The 18162-nt window shown below is 42.5% G+C and overlaps 1 protein-coding gene across 1 annotated transcript in view; it reads left to right on the forward strand.

The window, feature by feature from the left end:
• Positions 1-1321: 1321 nt before the first annotated feature.
• Positions 1322-18162, forward strand: part of GLG1 (golgi glycoprotein 1) — a gene marked incomplete at its 5' end in the record, with an annotated part of 40710 nt that continues 23869 nt past the window's right edge. Inside the window, 6 exons of the mRNA XM_010013885.1 lie at positions 1322-1354; positions 4143-4229; positions 8647-8862; positions 14794-14997; positions 15626-15697; positions 17860-18043. Coding sequence (XP_010012187.1) covers positions 1322-1354; positions 4143-4229; positions 8647-8862; positions 14794-14997; positions 15626-15697; positions 17860-18043 — 796 coding nt within the window. The remainder of the gene's footprint in view (positions 1355-4142; positions 4230-8646; positions 8863-14793; positions 14998-15625; positions 15698-17859; positions 18044-18162) is intronic.

Genomic DNA, 18162 nt, shown 5'->3' on the forward strand with positions numbered 1-18162 from the left:
CCCCCTCCCTCCCGTCCATGCTCTTACTAGACAAGCATGTTGTTCTGAAACTGCATATGTTTGGAAGGTGTCTGGCGTGGGTTGCGCTGGGGAGATTTTTCTTTTCTTACCTCAAACTCAGCCCTTCAGTTTATCAGGCACAACATAAAAAGGATTATTTTTCTTCTTTTGCTTCACTTAAATTGGGTGAAGCAGGTCAGCATTGCCTCTGAACCCAGCTCTCCTGCACTTGTAATACTAAAAGGGAAGCGGGATCATAGCTTTTAGCTGGGAGGTGGCCATCTTGTGCCGCAGTGAAAGGATTATTGGCTAGATCTTGTACTTTTGCATATTTAAGTACTGAACTGTGAATATATGCAGTACTGAAGCTTAGTTAGGGTCCTATTTGACTTCCCTTATTCTTCTCAGAAGAATAAGGCTTGTTTCCTCAGAGCTGAGGTTTGCAGCAGCATGTGGGGAAGGCTGGTATTTCAGTGCTGTGCATTTCAAGAAAAGCTTGTTTAAGCTTCCTAAGTCAGTGAGAACCAGTCTGTTCTCTTCTTGAGCTCATCTTCCCAGGAAAACTGAGCTTTAATCTTCGGTGGATCTGACACAAAGGTTACTGGGTTGGAGCATGGAGAAATAACTGAAGCAACCAAGAAGGGTTTTGGGTGAGTGCTCTCTGGCCCTTAGAGATGCTTCTGCTTGCCCCATCCCTGGCAGTGTTCAAGGCCAGGCTGGATGAGGCTTTGAGCAACCTGCTTTAGTGGAAGGTGTCCCTGCCCGTGGCTGGGGGTTGGAACCTGTTTCTCCTGGTGGAAGAAATAAATCTCAGGGCTGCTTTGAACCAGCGCCTTTTGAACTAGAAGAAAAGATGTTGCTTCTCAAATGGGGAATATGAATGCTTCAGTCTGGGGGAGGGAAGCAAGTCCTACCTTTGTACTTCACTTGTATGCATAAAACTTTCTTTAAAACTCTGCTACCAGATCTTTGCTTTCCCGTAAGTATTTTTTTGCTGTCTTAGTTTGGACAATTAGGCTATGCACAGTGAGCTCATCATGGTTTTGCAGTATCAACGTAAATGCTACTACTCCTGTGCCATTTATGTTCTGTAGAACTAAAACAGCATTGTGTCTGAAGTACCTGTTATTTCAGTCTTTTTGGTACTTGGATGTTGTCACTCCTCTTACGGAGTTTCTAAAATTTCCTACTGCTTTTGTCAAATTGTTTCTTACAGTGCAAACTGCTTGACAGTATGGTAGTTTCTAGAAGTTTACACTCTTATGTATGTTGAATGCATGATAGCAGCAGTGAACTGACTTTTTTTTTTTTTTCTTTTCAGTCAGATAATGAAATCTCTTCAGACTGCAATCACGTAAGTCTTGTTTTGGTTTATTCAGTCTTTAGCTATGACATTTGTACCTTTATATCCCTTCTCAACCGTAGGTATTTTGCATAGTTTGGTAGTTTGTAAGAATCAAAACACATTTGGGTTTCTGTATTGGCCCATGAGGGAAGAACAGAAAGTGATTTCTTTAACTGGGTATAGCCATTATGGTCTTACTGCAGAATTCAGAGTGGCACATAATTAAGAGCTTTATGTGCTGTACTTCTGTATCAGAGGAGGATAGCAGACTTCTTTCCTATTTTATAGTTGGGGGTGGTTCCTGTGAGTTACTGGGAGCAATATGATGTGCTTCTTTTGGGAAAGATGTGAGCAGGGCTGAATTTAAGCTCTTCATTTCAGCTGTCGAAGCCTTCTGTATTACTTTCACAGCTGCTAAATTCTTAGACTTGCTTGGAAAATGCTGTGGGGGGTGTGATATTTAGAGGCAGTTTGAACCACTTGGCTGGTTTTAGAACAGATTTCCTCTCAGTGCTGTGTTTAACAGTGAGCAAACTGTTAGCCAGTTTTCAGGCTGTTGAGCTGACTCTTCAAATCCCAAGACTCCACCCCTTCCCCCCCCCCCGCAATCGTCAGAGCTGAGATTGATACTAGCTTTCTGTTGGCTTTTCTCATTCACGTGCTGTTAGAATACACCATGTGAAGCCCCTTAATTATTTGGTTGGCCCTGGACACGAGACAATTGCATTGCTTTAGTGATGGACGTGGTTTTGGATGCTGCAGAAGCTGTAGTTTAATTTATAATTGGAAGATACAGTCCAGAAATGAAACCTAGCCATGCTGTACAGCTAGTAATTGCTAACTGTCTTTATAAATTAACCTTCAGCACTGTGCTGCCTGACTTCACTGGCAGCTGTAATTCCATTGTGCAGGGTTGAGTCAGGTGGAGGGCACATCACATTGCTGTTTATCTTTTTCTTGAAAAAGAGAAAACTCCAGTAATTAAAACCTATCTACCTGACATCTAAACATGCCACCAGAAATTATATGAATGAAGGAGAAACTGAGAATTCTAGAAATAACAGTTTGACCTTTCTTCTGCTGGATTAAATGACAGCTCCCTGCCACAAGGCAGGCGTCAGGCTGCTGTGGATTACAGAAGCCATTCACAGATAGGAGGTTTGGGCAAAATCTCATTTTCCCAGGCAGGAATTGAAGGGGAGTGATCAAAAGCTAGACCACAGAGGGACATGTCTCATGTCCAGATGTTTTCTTTGCCTCTCTGTCGTCTTTGCTAGTACAACTGCTGATAATCTGGGAAAATGCTGCCTAGTGCTAAAAGCAGGATTTTTAAGCTGCAAGATTAACCTTCCTCTGCCTGTGGGAAGATTCCCTTGGAAAGCATCTCATTTAAGATTCTCCAAAATTTGGGATTACAAATACAGAGGTGTGTTCTTATGTTGTTGGACTTCATTCTTGTCCTTCTGATCCTAGCAGGGAGATCCTGGCTGATCCTGCAGCACTCTTTGTGAGGACAGGTTCCTTGTTTATTCCTTTTTATCTATTAAACCTGTATATTTATAACTTATTCCCTCTAAAATAACCTAGTTTCCCATCATCTCCCTTTTTAACTACTCATAACTCCAAAACCGTGATGCAAGGTGTCGTAGATGGTGCGATTGCACTGACTCAGTTTCTAGTTCTATGTCTGCTGCCACGCTCTCGGAGATGATGTAAAACTGCTTTCCTTGCTACAGGCATGTATTTGTGTTTTCCTAGCGTCTTGTGTACAATTGAAACCTCAAAATAACAGGTTGCCCTAATTGTTTATCTTTTTGATAGTATTTTGATTCTGTCACAAAGGCAGAGTATTCAAAATGGATTTTTAAAGCTACTTAATCTTTGTGTTAATGAAAAAATTATCTTTAAAGACCCTTCCAACCCTAACCATTCTATGATTTCTATGATAAATGCAACTGAAGTTCCTAGGGGAAAAAAAACCCTACATGAGCTAATAGACTTCTCTCTGGCAACATCTCAGCTATTAATTTGCTGAGGTTTTGCTGCCTTACTCTGTATTTTTACTTTATGGTGCCTCAGGAGGACATCTGGGATGTGTATATATCTGCAGCGTGTGACTTGCCCAAGATAGATTCTTGCACAATGACCCAGTGCATCAAGGCTTCTGTGTGAGCTAATCTCTGAATCTTAGCAGTCACCCTTATCAAGGTGTTACATTAGAAGTTAGACTGTGAATCATTAAACAAAAGAGGGATGGGTTTGAAATATATCTGCATCCAAAAAGTTGTCTGGTCACATCCCATCACAGAAGGAACCAGCTGCATTGTCTCCTTCCTTTTTTGCTAGGTTTTTACTAGATTTTCAATATGAAATCTGCTCATGTTGAAGCTTTATTCTTGTTAGATCGTTTGCATCAGGCAGACAAGCCATGATGCAGAAAAGGGTGGTGGGCTAAAGACATTGTTAAATATGCAGCAGGTAGGAAGTTAGAGCTTTCATTGTTTCATCCTTTCAGTTATGGAATTGTCTTCGTTAGATATGCTTGTTTTTAATGAGTCAGCTCATGATCTTATGGTGGGATTTCAAACAGCCTGAATTTGTTCAGTATGAGAAAATGATTGCAGAAATGAAGGGACAGAGGTGTTGTCAAGGAGACTTTTCATTGATTGTTGAACTGTAGAAGGATGACAGTACAGATTGGGAATAAATGATGTTTCATTCTTTTCTGAAGCAAACATATTTGTCATTCTCCGTGGGAAGGTCTTAAATCCCCTCTCTACAAATGCTCTCTCTATAGCTCTTGTGGAACTACAAGCTGAACCTCACTACAGATCCGAAGTTTGAATCTGTGGCCAGGGAAGTCTGCAAGTCCACTATTGCAGAGGTAAGCCAGAAGAAAGGCATGGCTGCTAAGGCTTTTTCCATTTATTTGTGATAGTGAATTAATGTGCAAATAACATCTAGAGTCTCGGGAAGCTCTAGTCCTATATCCCAAATTTCTAAGTGATTTAATTTGACCTCCTTGTGGAAAAAGCCACAAACCTTAATGGTTCCAGCCAAAGGGGGGTGGGGAGGAAATGGTAAACAAACAACCCATCAGCTCTTACCTGACCTTTTGTCAGAAATCTGTTGTGGTTTGAATTTGTCCCCACTTTATCAAGTGTAACAGTGTTGGTGTAGTAGGGGCTCTGCTGAGTTTAGCATAAGGCTGGGTCTGGATTGTGTCTTGCTAGCAGAAAGCATAAGTACATAGGTGTCAGTCAGTCGACTTCAATTTTACCTTTGAGGCTCAAAGATTAATTACTCCAAGGACTCTGTTAGGAACTTCCTCTTTTTAGATTGTGCTAGGAGTTAGTCCTCTATCTCAAGCATCAACACACCTCAGCCCAGCTTCAGAGATTACTTGATTAATCATTTCTTTCCTTGGGCTCATGCTAGAGCTGTCAAGGCTGTGCTCTCAGCCATGCTGAGGACCTAAGGTGAGGTCTTTTCCCTCTGGTTGGGGTAGTTTTCAGCTAGACTTGAAGGAAGCAGTGGAACTAAGGCTCTCCCCAACAGGGCTTCAGCTCGCTCAACTTGTTCTTTAAACCCTATTCTCAAAATGTTACTTATACATACATCAGAATAACTTTACCTACCCATAAACTTGCCTTTTAGTAAAAGTTGTATTTGCTGTAGTTGATGGCTGTACTGTGGTGTTTTAAAGTAGGTTTTCCTGAAAGAGGATCAGTTGCATGAATAAGCAGATTGTCTCACCAACCCCAGTTCATGTTGACAGTTTGTTTTCCATAGGTCTAGCTTTCTTGCAGACTTGCTTAGATATGAGGAATGTGTCAGTGCTCAGAGTAGGTTTAAGATGAGTAGTTACCCAAGTCTTCATGCTTTGATGGAATCACTTACATGGTTCCCTATTCTTCACAATGGGTCTCTTATGCAGACAGGCTGAGAGAGCTGGATTTGTTCAGCCTGGAGAAGAGAAGGCTCCAGGGAGGCCTTAGAGCAGCTCCAGTGCTTAAAGAGGCTACAAGAAACCTAGAGAGGGGCTTTTGAAAAGGGCCCTCAGGTGCAGAACAAGGGCGAATGGCTTTAAACTGACACGAGATTGAGATGAGGTATCAGGAAGAAGTTCTTCCCTGTGAGGGTGCTGAGGTGCTGGCACAGGTTGCCCAGAGATGCTGTGGCTGCCCCATCCCTGGCAGTGTTCAAGGCCAGGTTGGATGGGGCTTGGAGCAACCTGTGGAAGATGTCCCTGCTTATGGCAAGGGGTTGGAACTGAATGAGCTTGAAGGTCCCTTCCAACCCAAACCATTCTATGATGTTAATGATACAGAGTTTTCATTTGAGAGGAATGCATAAGGATCTGAGAAATCGAGGGTGTCAACAGCAGCCTGACTCCACAATTTGGGAATTGGTTGTACAGTCTTTTTCTTCATGGCTTGCTAGGGTTCTGCTTCCTCTTCTCAGCACGAACTCAGCTGCTGTAAGAACAGCACTAGTGGGAAATGATGCTTTAATATAAGGAGCGATCAAGAAAATGGTTAGTATAGGAAGGCTAGAAGATCAAACAATGGCAGGGAATCAGCTTGCATCAAAGTGTTATGTTGTGTGGAGTTTGGTAGCTCCCAAACAAAAACACTGCCAAATCTGTTGAATCCCACTTTTCTACAGTCACAAGAGAGATTGTATCTCTTTTGTTTTTGTCATATGGCTGCTGCAGAATTTTTACAACCAAGGCATTCTTGCAGATACTCTTTTAACAGTCTGTTTAATTACCAGTCTTAAACAGTGACAGTCTGGCATTGCTGTAAATGATGCCCTCTAAATCTGGGACGTGATGTCTAAAAACAGTGGGAGAAGTATATAGAATTTTAGCTGTACATTAACCACCATGTTTCTCTTAAAATTGTGCTGAATGATGACATGAACTGCTGATATTTGACCATTTGCTGAGTGGCTTTTGGTTAACAGAAGTTGGGTAAGGAACAATAATTCCAGGTGTTTGCTCTTCTGATGTTTATACTGAAGCAGGTGCATAAACCATCCCACCAATTTTTTAAAGATATTTCTACAACACTCTTTAAGATTCATCCTGGGCATATACTGTTAACATATAGTGTTAGCCTATTAATATTATGCTTTAATTCCCACTAACAGGTAGGTGTTTTCTTGCAGGGTGACTAAGCTCTGATTTTTAAGTACTGCTTTGTATTAAGTAATTTCTAGTGAAAGTCACTTGGGAATTGGTGACTGCCCCAACTGGGTATGTTCTGGAAAGTGCACCTTTAATTTAATCAGCGAAACACAGATTTAAATTTCAACCTTTGTTCCTCAACTTTGATTTTTATAAGTTCTGGCTGTAGTTTTAATCTAGAATTGTAGTTGGCTACCAGATAATGGCAGTTGCCTCAGAAGTGGCCAGGCAATAATGTGATCACTTGGTTTTTTACGCAGTTCACTAGCTCAGGCCATGGAGCTCTGAAGCTGTTTCCAAAGCCAGACTCTTCCAAGACCAGCATGTTGCTGTTGTGCTGGTTTGGCTCACGATGCTTGAGCTGAAGTAGGGCCAAACCCAAGATGCAGCTTTCTCAGAGCTTGCTCAACTCTCTCCCTTTCACTGTGCAGTGACACACGTGTTTTCACTTCGTAACATATTTTATGCCTCATCTAGAACAACTACATTGACCGTAGAAACTATGTTTTCTTAGTAGTTATATAGGTTAAATATAAGATCTTCTACCAGTCTACAGGGCTTTCAAATAATGATGTTTAAAATGCTGGGTGTTTTGTTTGTAACGCAGAAAGTAATGGCCTCGTAAAGGCCAGGCTGGATGCAGGTTGGAGCAACCTGGTCTGGTGGAATGTGTCCCTGCCTGTGGCAGGGGGTTGGAACTGGATGAGCTTTAAAGGTTCCTTCCAACCCAAAACAGTCTGTGATTCTATGATAATCTGAGGCAGAGAGATCTGTTTAGTTCATCTGGTCAGGCCTGTATGAATCTGCCACAGGATGTTCTGAGTTAATTCTTGTTTGAATTAGAATAGATCTTTCTAGAGATGGCTCTCTAGGTTTTTAAAGTTTTCCAGTATAAAGATTCCAACTAGGCATTGGAGAACTGGTAAAATGGTTTCCTGCCTGTTCCCTTAGTGCTGCCCTTGCTTGATACCTGAACCCAGCTGGATTATTGATTGCCATGGATCTCCGTTTAGACAGATGAGCCCTTCAGTATTTGTAAAGGAACAAGTCTTTGATGTAATCAAGCCAATCCACGTATCTATAGCTGGAAAAACTCACCATTGACCTTCAGTGTCTGGCTGCCAGGTGTGCTTTCTGCATCATTATGTCTGCAGCTTTCAGCATACTGCTGAGCAGGGCACACCAAACTGGGCCAGTATTTTAAGACTGGCTTCCCAGGGTTAAAAAGAGTGTGTGTAATCTCAGTACTCCATGGAGTAGGAGGCATTGCACTGGTCCTCTCTTGAAATTTCTCAGGGGAGCATCCTTAACTGATAAGTAACCATGTTTCCCACTTCCTTTGGGAAGGCTGTCAAAACTGCCTGCATCTTTTACTTCTAAAGGTGATGGCTTTGGCCTTACTGTCTGTGCAGGGCAGGCTGGGATTTATAGTGGGGACCTGTATGTTCATGTACACTGCTTTTCCAATCCCCACACGACTTTCAGCTTGTTTGCTGTGATTTTTACCTTTTTTTCTAGGCTAAAATTATTTAGTACCAGCAGTCAGTTCCTCCAAGACCCTGATAAAAATGAATTTGATGTGGATTTTCTTTTATAGTAATTTTCAGCTTCCAGCAAGTTATAAACAGTTCAATAAATAATTGTGTTGACTTTGGAATCAGTCTCACATCTAGCCAAAATGTTGTACTGTACAAGGTCAGGTGGCTAACAGGGGTCCAAGTATGAGTTAGTGATGTAATATGCCCAGTTTTCTAAATAAAGATTTGTCAAACTAGCATTTTTCCTACAAGTCCATTTGATTGCAGGGGCTCCATGTGATTATTATGAAAGGTGGTTATTGAGCAGTAGGGTTTATAATCCTCAAGGTTGCTGTGTTTGCTTTTTTCAGACACTGGCAATGAGGCATTTCTCATTTGTGAAATATTTCCAAGTGTTCTGACTTACTGAAAACCAAACTAAAGCCTTGAGGGTTTCTTTGCCAGCTGATATAGAAGCTGCAGATGCAAGTTTCTTTGAGGATGTTTCATTATTATTATTTTTATTTTTTTTTAAGAGGTTATATTCAGGAGCTGCAGCCACTGTATTTTTCTTTGTTTCTTTTTTTTAACAGATCAAGGAGTGTGCAGATGAGCCTGTTGGCAAAGGCTTCTTGGTGTCCTGTTTGGTGGATCACAGAGGCAACATCACTGAGTATCAGTGCCATCAGTACATCACCAAAATGACAGCCATTATCTTCAGCGATTATCGGTTGATCTGTGGCTTTATGGATGACTGCAAGGCTGACATTAATCTCCTGAAATGTGGCAGCATTCGACCTGGAGAAAAGGTATCCAGAGAACATGTAGATTGCCAGTAGGCTTGTAAAAGTCATTCACTTAAAGGAACTTAGGCAGTGACTTTGCAGTAGTGTTATCGTGTTACATGGAGCTGAGACGATAGATGACATATCTCGCCTGTCTGTAAAGGGTGATGTCCTGCTTCTGCATAGTTTCTTTTTAATAATTACGCATTCGTTCCTCTCTGAGGGACTGCTAGTCAGAGATGACTTTGATTTGTCTTTCCTTACTGCACTGCAGGTGATCTGATAGGTAGCTGTCTCTTTGCTTACACTCTGTCAGGCATGTCTCAATACCATGGATCCAAACAATAGATATAAGCAGGCTTATAGATATATTGCTAGGCTTATTTCACAGTCTGGTTGGGTCTGACTCAGATGGGTTATCAGGGTGGTGTGGCCTATGCTGTAATTCTTTCTGCTTTCTCAGGCTGTAGTCGATAGACAGATCAAAAGCTTTCATCTGTTTGCTTGCCCTTTTCCCTGCCCACCTGAAAACTGTCGAAGGGCACATAGTACCCAGTGTCACGTTTTAGTAGTTCAGACTTACTAACACTGCATTAGTTTTACTAAATCAGTGTTCTTTTGCCTTATGAGACGTAAGCAGAAGTTGATGCAAAGAACACTTCAGTGACTAAATGTGGTCATTTTCAAGGCACTGTCATTCCCTGCCTTCTTCAGCTTAGCTAGTGCAGGCAGCAGTTATGCAGTGCTGTAAGAATGAGTGGCTGCTTCTACAGTAAGTTTTTAGTTTTAGGGCTAAAGTTAAAATTAACCTACCAACTTTTTAACAAGCCTTTTTAAATTATGGCTCTTAGGCTTTTAAGAACTAGTTTCTTAAATCAGCTATTAGTGGGATATTTAACAAAAATATACTTTTGGTTTAAAAAAAATTTTACTCCTTGGTTTGAGACATTTGCTGCTGGAAGCAGCTTTCCATCCACAGTGTGTTAATCGAAGTAACAGTGTACTCTAGAAGACTTAGTTGACCAACAGAAAGCACAAAAATAAGGACTTGCTTTCAGGAACAAAAGCAACCTTCGAAGTGGGAGGAATGTGCAGGCACCACAAGTTCAGAGTGATAACAGCTGAGTAACTTGCTTTCTCCATAAAGTAAAGGCTCTCTTTTAATACTGGGCAGAAGGACCTCATGAAATGAGAAATGGCTTTTAACAGTCAGTATAGAATCAGAAGTGTAATATGGGAGTCCTGAGTGTCAGGTGTGCATATTCCTGTGGCATGACCAAACGCGGTAAAGTTCTTACTGAAGGGTGCATTGGAATGGATTTTGTGAGCATAAGCCAAATTTCACATAGCAGAGCTGAAACCAGAGCCAGCAGGCTGGTGTGCCTCTTTGTGTGTAACCCACTAGGTTGGCTGCAGAAGTTAAGCTGGTTGAAGGGTGAGGGTGGCCAGGCTGGCCACAGACATAGGGTGTCTGGGAGAGGAAATGGATGCAACCTTTGGGTCACAGAGCTTCTGTGCAAAGTGAGTCACTAACCAAGCTTTTATGGGGGTTAGTGCAGTGTATGCATATTCCCCACTTTCTTTGTGCCCAACCCAGAATATTTTGCCTTGGTGCGTGAAAGCATTGCAGCCTGTCGTATGATGTCTTTTGTTATGCTGTCATCCATGGCACTTAGAGCAACTGAAGTATTTTATACTGCTATGGAAACAGCTATAAATGGCTATGCAAGTATTTCTTTTGTTGGTGTTCTGTTCTCTCCCTTTTCTGCTTTGTAGAAAACTAATTTACTCCCATCAGATGGTGGTTCAGGTTTTATTTCCATGCTATAGCTTCTGAGATTTGCCTGTAGAGAAGCAGTCATTACCTTTTTGTGTAACTGAATGTAACCGTGAATTTAATAAATAGGACCTGGACACCTGAGGAGGAAGACGGGGGAAGAGACTCATCTCTCTCCTTTTTTCGATGGAAATAAGCACTGCTAGACCACTAACTCCAGCCACACCAGGTGGCTAGTAGATTGCAGTGTGATAGCTTCATCATAGTGACTGGGATCAACTGGCATTTTTAAATGTAAAAGCACTTCAGTAGGTATTTTGGAATTACACTGCCTTTTGAAGCCCTTCTGCTAGCTAATAGTTTTCCTTTTCTATACTACCTTTTTTGGTTTAGCTTGCTTTCTCCTTCCTGATTAAGTTCTGTTCCTGCTGGCTTTGTTGCTTATGATGTGATGTTTTCTGTGCTTTTCCACATTTCTTGTTGGCTTTCTTCTCTCTAAAAGCAATAAAATTCAGCTTAGAAGTCTGAGTCTGGCTATAGACCTCATTTTGCTGCATATAGCAGAAAGACTGTAGATGTATAATTTGAAAATACTAAGTTTTGTAACATGCCTGTATTGTGGAGTTGTTGTGGGTTTCCAGTTAATGGAGAACTATTTAATATTAGCTTAATCAGCTTTCTGGTTGGCTGTTGTGCTTTGTAGTGAATTTGGTCTCCTGGTATTTAAAGCTTGCTTTGTCTTCGTGCAAAGGGATCTAATTTGAAGTTGGTAATTGCAATGGATGCTGCTCAGAATGAGCTGATTTCTGGTCCCAGCACTGGCCAGGATGGTATCAAACTGGGGGGTGGTGTGTAGTTACCCACTTACTGGGTTTAGCCATGATGTCCAAACTGCAGTAGATTATTTGCCATGATGAAGTGAATTGAATATCTGTTGTACTGCTTTACCAGATAATAGCATTTTTCAGATTCCAGGGAAAAAAAAAAAAAGTCACATTCGGACACCACTGTTTTCTTGCTTTAATTTCCACACTTAAGTGCTTTGAGTACAGTAAAAATGTCCCTAGTTACATGGAATTACTAGGCACAGGGGGAAATGAGTCTAAACGGGAAGAAATCGTAACATTCAGCTCAGTCTGTTTTCTTAGTGCAGTCCTACAGCAATGTCCTGTGAGCTGAACTACTGGGAATTTGCTAGTGTAAGAGCCATCCCCACAACCCTGGTGTCCAGGTTAGCCAGGTAGAGTGCCAAATGGAACCCTAATGGATCTGCTGGGTGGAGGTCGAGGGAGGGGATTCTCCCCCTCTGCTCCTCTCTGGGGAGACTCCCCTTGCAGTCCTGCCTCCAGATCTGGGGCAACAACACAAGAGGGACATGGAGCTGTTGGAGCGAGTCCAGGGGAGGCCATGGAGGTGCTGTGGGGGCTGTAGCAGCTCTGCTTGGAGCCAGGCTGAGAGAGCTGGGCTGTTTCAGACTGGAGAAGAGAAGGCTCCTTAAGGGGAGACCTTAGAGCAGCTCCAGTGCCTAAAGGGTCTACAAGAAACCTGGAGAGGGACTTTGGACAAGGGCCCTCAGATGCAGGACAAGGGCAAATGGCTTTAAACTGACAGAGGGGAGATTGAGATGAGATCTCGGGAAGAAGGTCTTCCCTGTGAGGGTGCTGAGGTGCTGGCACAGGTTGCCCAGAGATGCTGTGGCTGGCCCCTACCCGGCCGAGTTGAAAAAGGGGTTTGGAGCAACCTGGTCTAGTGGAAGGTGTCCCTGCTTATGGCAAGGTGTTGGAACTGGATGAGCTTTAAGGTTCCTTCCAACCCAAACCAGTCTGGGATTCTATGATTGTACAGTCTTAAATGCGGTTGGTGTTAGCCTATATTTAGAGCCTGAAAAGCTAATTTCTCTAAACCAACATTTGTAAAGTCCCATAGGGAATCTCTTTGGCCAGTAGCATAGCTGCCTTCATGCACTTGTGAAGAAATGAAAAGCCAGGACCTCCTTAAGATAGCTGAACTAGTTAGCACTAGCATTCAGAGACCTGATATGTCTGAAAACAAAGCCAGATTCAGTCAATAAGTTTCTTAAATAGTGTCAGGTGGGCACAGGAATACTAATGGTGTGGAAAGAAAATGTCACTGCTTGGAGATGGGAGGAAAGGGCAGGACAGGAGCCAGCTGTGTTGATGTGTGGGTGTTACTATTTCTATAAGGTCTGACATGTTTGAAAATTGCTGTAACACAGGGCAGCAGAGTAGCCAGTGCTGCAGGATGACCTACTAAAATGTAAAACCTGTATTTGCAGAGTAAGACAATAAATTGGTCATTTCATGGTGGGTCCCCGAAATGCAGTAGTAAACACTCAGCATCCAGCATATGGAAATCTGCTTTGATTACACTGTTAGAAGTACATTCCCTTTAATACATAGTATGACACTGACCAGGATTTGAGACCCACGCTGCAAGAAACCAGGAAACTTCTGGTTTTCCTAGCAGGAAAAGCTTGCCTAGTTCCCTTCTTGCTGGTGTGCAAGGGGAGGCTGCTGGTGAGGGTAGTCTTGGTCTGCCTTGCCTCCCAGCTGTAACCTCATTAGGCTGGAGGAAAAACCTGCCAGAGTATGTTGTTTTCAATCATCTGCACTTGCTAACTCCTCAGCTGTAACTACTGCCTGTGACTAACCACAAGGATTTGCAGAGCAGCGTTTGTGTTTGGCATGGTTATGGATAAATGGCAGTTTTAAGTATTGTGGTGATCATACTGCAAACCTCTGATTTCCTTTGGGTTGAATCCTAAAGGGACTGTTGATATATAATGATATTTCTTCAAAGATGCTCATGTCCAGCCAGCATGTGGAGTTGGCCAGTTCCCACTCAAAGACAAGATCAAACCAAAATACGGAGCTTTGGAGTGCATGGGTTTGGGATTTTTTTCCCTTTTTTAAGGGGGAAAACTACTTTTAGCACTTTTAAACCAGTTATACTTTTGGGTTGCGTTTACAATGCTGCAATCAGCCAATTCTGCTTGTGGTCCAAGTATAGCAGAGTTAAAACAGGAATTAAAAGCTGCCTCCCTGAGGAGACATGTTGGAACAAAAAGATTCAGAAGAATTGCCTGGCTTTGAATAGTCACAGTCATGTGTTATGGAGACTGCAACAGCAATGGACGAATCTACTTGACAGTGTGAACTGCCTACATGGTTACTGTGAATGCCAGGTTAACGGATTCAGGTGATGCAAATAAGCATCCCTTGTGTATGTCTCCAGGTAGTCCGATATAATTTTAGCAGCAACAACCTCTCTCAGCACAGCAGCGTAAATTAAAGTTGTTTTCACAGGAAAAAGTTTCAGAAGCCCTGAGAGATCTGTTCCAGATGAGTTCTTGTTTATTAGAGGAATCAGACCTTCTAGAGAGGTAAAGAGGGGATATGGTTCCCTTTCTAAACATGTAAAAAGGATGTAGGAAACTAAGCAGAGCTTTGATCAGCTTTGCCCTCTCTCTTCTGGACTTGCATACAAAGCACAGGCTCTGTGTACGTGTTGGCAGTCACTGCTTGTAGTCCAGAGTTGTCTTCGGGCTTGCAGGACACTGAATGTGGCGTACAGTGTTGGGCCAGAACCGCTTTCTCCAAGACTTCATCTGCTCTTGAAAGCTTTGAATTTTTTTAGTTAGCTTAATGGAAGAATTAGCACTGAGAAGCCAACACTGGTCAAAGCTCCTTTGTGACCTTTTTAGCATCACTCAATTACCACCACCCAAACTGAAGGCTTTTCTCAGCATGAAGGAGCTATGATTTTTGTCTCCCCCAAGAATGTTCTTAATGTGATGCTGTTGCCATGGTGCAGAGAGCTGTGTCGGGTTCAAGATAGCCTGACTGTTTTGGTAAACCGCTCTGAGCAGCATGACTAAGCAAGCAATGATGATCATATTAAAACAAACCCAGACCACTGGATGGGGGATTTCATGGTGACCATCAGCAGGATGATGCATAAAATGTGGAGATAGTACAGGTGTTAACTGTTGCCTCCTCTGAATGTAAGTGCAGTTTAGGCTGAACTTCTGGAAGCCTATGCGTAGACAGACTGTTACTTAATTTATGTGGTGCTTATCCATCATCACAGCCATCATCACAGCCCACTGGATTGTGTATGTGCTTGGTTACAGATAGTGTCTTGTTCTGCTCATGTAGGATGCCCACTCACAAGGAGAGGTGGTGGCATGCCTGGAAAAAGGCCTGGTGAAAGAGGCAGAGGAGACTGATCCTCGAATTCAGGTGTCTGAGCAGTGTAAGAAGGCAATTCTTCGTGTAGCTGAGCTCTCTTCGGATGACTTCCATTTGGATCGACATCTCTACTTCGCATGCCGAGATGATAGAGAACGATTTTGTGAAAATGTGAGTAGTTTCCTTTTGCATTCCCTTCTACAGTAATCCATTAAAAAGACCCACAAAACTCCACTGGAAGAAGAAAAGGAATGGTAGAGTGGAGCCTGAGCGAGGTGTAATACTGAGAACAGACATCCTGTAGCTGTCACGTTACAGTAAATCTGGTATTAAATTCACTCACCCAGCAGACAGTTGTTTCCAGTGGGTAAGTGAGCTGAATTGGCATAAACGGTTTAATGGGCATCAGAGCTGGTCTGGCAGGGAGTGGAAGGACTTGAAAGAGGAGGAGGAAGCAGCAAAGGTGACTGTTCCCTTCTGCGCTGGTAAGCTATTTCAAAAGGTTAAGCCTGCTCTGACTGCTTGCAGCATTCCGTATCTCTGGAGCTGGAAAGCTGCATTGTTCAGTCTGAATTAGTTTGTATCAGCTGAGCATCTTCTCACTAAAAAGGTGATGAACACAACTGTTGGGTTTTTTTTTTAATACAGTAAAATTAAAAAAAAAGTATCCCTGTCATTTGAAATGTTAACTTTAACATAATTTCTAGTTTAAACAGTATCTCTTAGGTGAAGTTTAACCTGCTTGTTAAGAGTTACAAGTCTTATCTTTAATGGTAAATGTTACTGTTCTGTTTCACAGACTCAGGCTGGGGAAGGCAGAGTCTACAAGTGCCTCTTTAATCACAAGTTTGAAGAATCGATGAGTGAAAAGGTAGGTATCTGTCTTGATGAGACAACTCTAAGACGGAAATCTTCAAATGATTCATCAGTCCAGGCTACATTATTCTTTTTTAGTATTGAGGAAAATCTGTCATCTTTGTGGTCGGGTGACTGCTTTAACAGATGGTTTGACTTTGATGTGTTTGTGTTTTCAGCTATGTGCTGCTGGCTTGAATTAATTGTATTCAAGTTATAGCCTTTAAAGTGAAGGATTTAAATAAATCAAAGCTTTTGGGTGGGTGATTTGCAAAGGTAGACATGGAGCTCAAGTAGTAGCACTGTAGTTGAGTGTTTAAAGTAGAAGTCACACTATGCTGGGGTAAGCCTTGGGTAAATGCTGTCATAACATACAGATTAGAAACAAAATGCCCAAATTCCTTAGCACAGGAAACAGTATGAGGTTCATTTCCTCCTCCCTCCCCCCCCCCGGCTATGAGTGACTGTGAAGCAGCAATTTCTGTAGGAAAGATGAACAGTTCAGTTGCTGATGTTTTTCCTAAGATGTGGTTTTCAACAACAAAAAAAGTTGTTCTGGAAAGCCAGTCCTGAAAACAGTTTGTATTCATGCAGGTGTTCTAGGAAAGCAGCAATGCTGTCAGTGATTTCAGAAGCACCATCATGGTGTTTGGGATTATGTGGAATTATATCATCTGTCTGAAAGGATATAAATATGGATATCTGTAAAGCTGTCCTCAGAGAAGCTCCGCTGAAGGAGCCAGTTGCAGAGGCCTGGAGGCATCAGACTAATTTCCTTTTCTTTAAATGCCTTGGCTATCTGAAAGCTTGGTTCCAATTAACAAATTCAAAACTGAGAGTCATCCCTGAAGACTCAAAACAAAGCTTGAATTTATACAAGCTGATATTACTGAAATGGACTGTTCTTTTTGATTAACCTGGTTATGGTTGTACAGCGACAGGTGGTAGCTTTTGGGGGGTATTTTCCATGACCAGCTAAGGTAGGAATGCGCAATATTGAGAGGTTAAATGAAGCTGTGGCAGAGGTGGAGTTTGCAGAGCAGGAGGAAGATAAAATCTGGTTCTCACTCTTGTAGCTGCCAAGGTTGAACCATCTGCAGAGTGACTAGTTTTGTAGAAGCTGTTACCCAGTAAAATGTCCCTCCTTGCTGATGGTGTCGGATGCTGCAGACATATGTAGCCAGCAATAGCTGCCTGATGGGTGGCTTGCTCTGTGTAATCTCTGGTGTACACAACCTTTCCCTGCTGTGGGGGATGAGGTATCTGCGAGCCTGTGTCTCCCTCTGTCAGGAGCTTTAAGTCTGTCTAGTCGTAAGAGCTCAGTCATGGCACAGAGATGGGAGTGTGAAGGAGGGGATGGGAATATCTTGGGGTAGGGCTTTTGAGGTCCTGTAGTAGGTATGGGAAAGAGGGGGAGAAAAGTCAAAAACCTGATGTAAGGAACTGCAGAATGCTTTATAGGTCTTCTTTGATCCTTGTGCCACAGTTGCGTCCTGCTCTTCTCACCCTACACATGCACAGTTTTCCTTCCTTTCAAATAGGCCATGAAGGGACAAATTTGCTTGAGCTATTCTGAATTATCTGCCACCCTCAGATTTAATTTTCATGTAATTTAAACCAAAAGCTACTAATCATAGCGGGCATTTTTTGGGATGAAATTTAGAGGGTTGTTCTTGCAGCTGCTGGGCTTGGGTTTGGGCACAGTGCATCCTTGTGACCCTCACCATTTGTGGAAAATTGCTAGAAATTCCCATGGTTAGGCCGTTTTATCTACTGTCATCTGTTGGGCACGTTGCAGAACAAATCCAAAGAACATGCTAGTTTGTAAATGTGACTGGAAAAAGTTGTTTCTTGAGGGCGTAGGGTGAGCATGTACCACAGCTGGGATAAACATCAGTGACTGATCCTAGTTCCTGAGAATGAGTCATGCTCATGGCCAGAGCTCTCCTAGATTGCTGGATGAATGTGCAGTTTCAAGAAGAGCTCTGCAGAGAGCTACTGCCTTTAAAACTCTTGATCTGTTGACCTCAGCATGCATTGTTTCTATGAGACAAATGAAATTTAACTGCAGTCCAGCTTAAATGTGTGAATTTTAAAGCAACTTGAAAAAAGCAGTAGGTCTTGGCTCTCTGCCACCACATGGAAGCTCATCTAGCCATACCAATGTATCTCCTGCAGTGTCGTGATGCGCTGACGACCCGCCAGAAGCTGATTGCCCAAGACTACAAAGTCAGTTACTCGCTGGCAAAGTCCTGTAAAAGTGATCTGAAGAAGTACCGCTGTAACGTGGAGAACCTGCCCCGGTCTCGGGAAGCCAGGCTTTCCTACCTGTTGATGTGCTTGGAGTCTGCAGTGCACAGAGGTAAGTGGAGGTCAATCAAGAGATGTGTAACTCGCTGGGACCTGAATTTTGAAAGTTACTCCTGGACCTTCAGCCTCAACATCTAATTATAGTCTCCAAGTAATCTCCAAACTCTGGTT

The sequence above is a fragment of the Nestor notabilis genome, unplaced genomic scaffold (genome assembly GCF_000696875.1).
Source record: "Nestor notabilis isolate BGI_N333 unplaced genomic scaffold, ASM69687v1 scaffold16404, whole genome shotgun sequence".
Taxonomy (NCBI): domain Eukaryota; kingdom Metazoa; phylum Chordata; class Aves; order Psittaciformes; family Psittacidae; genus Nestor; species Nestor notabilis.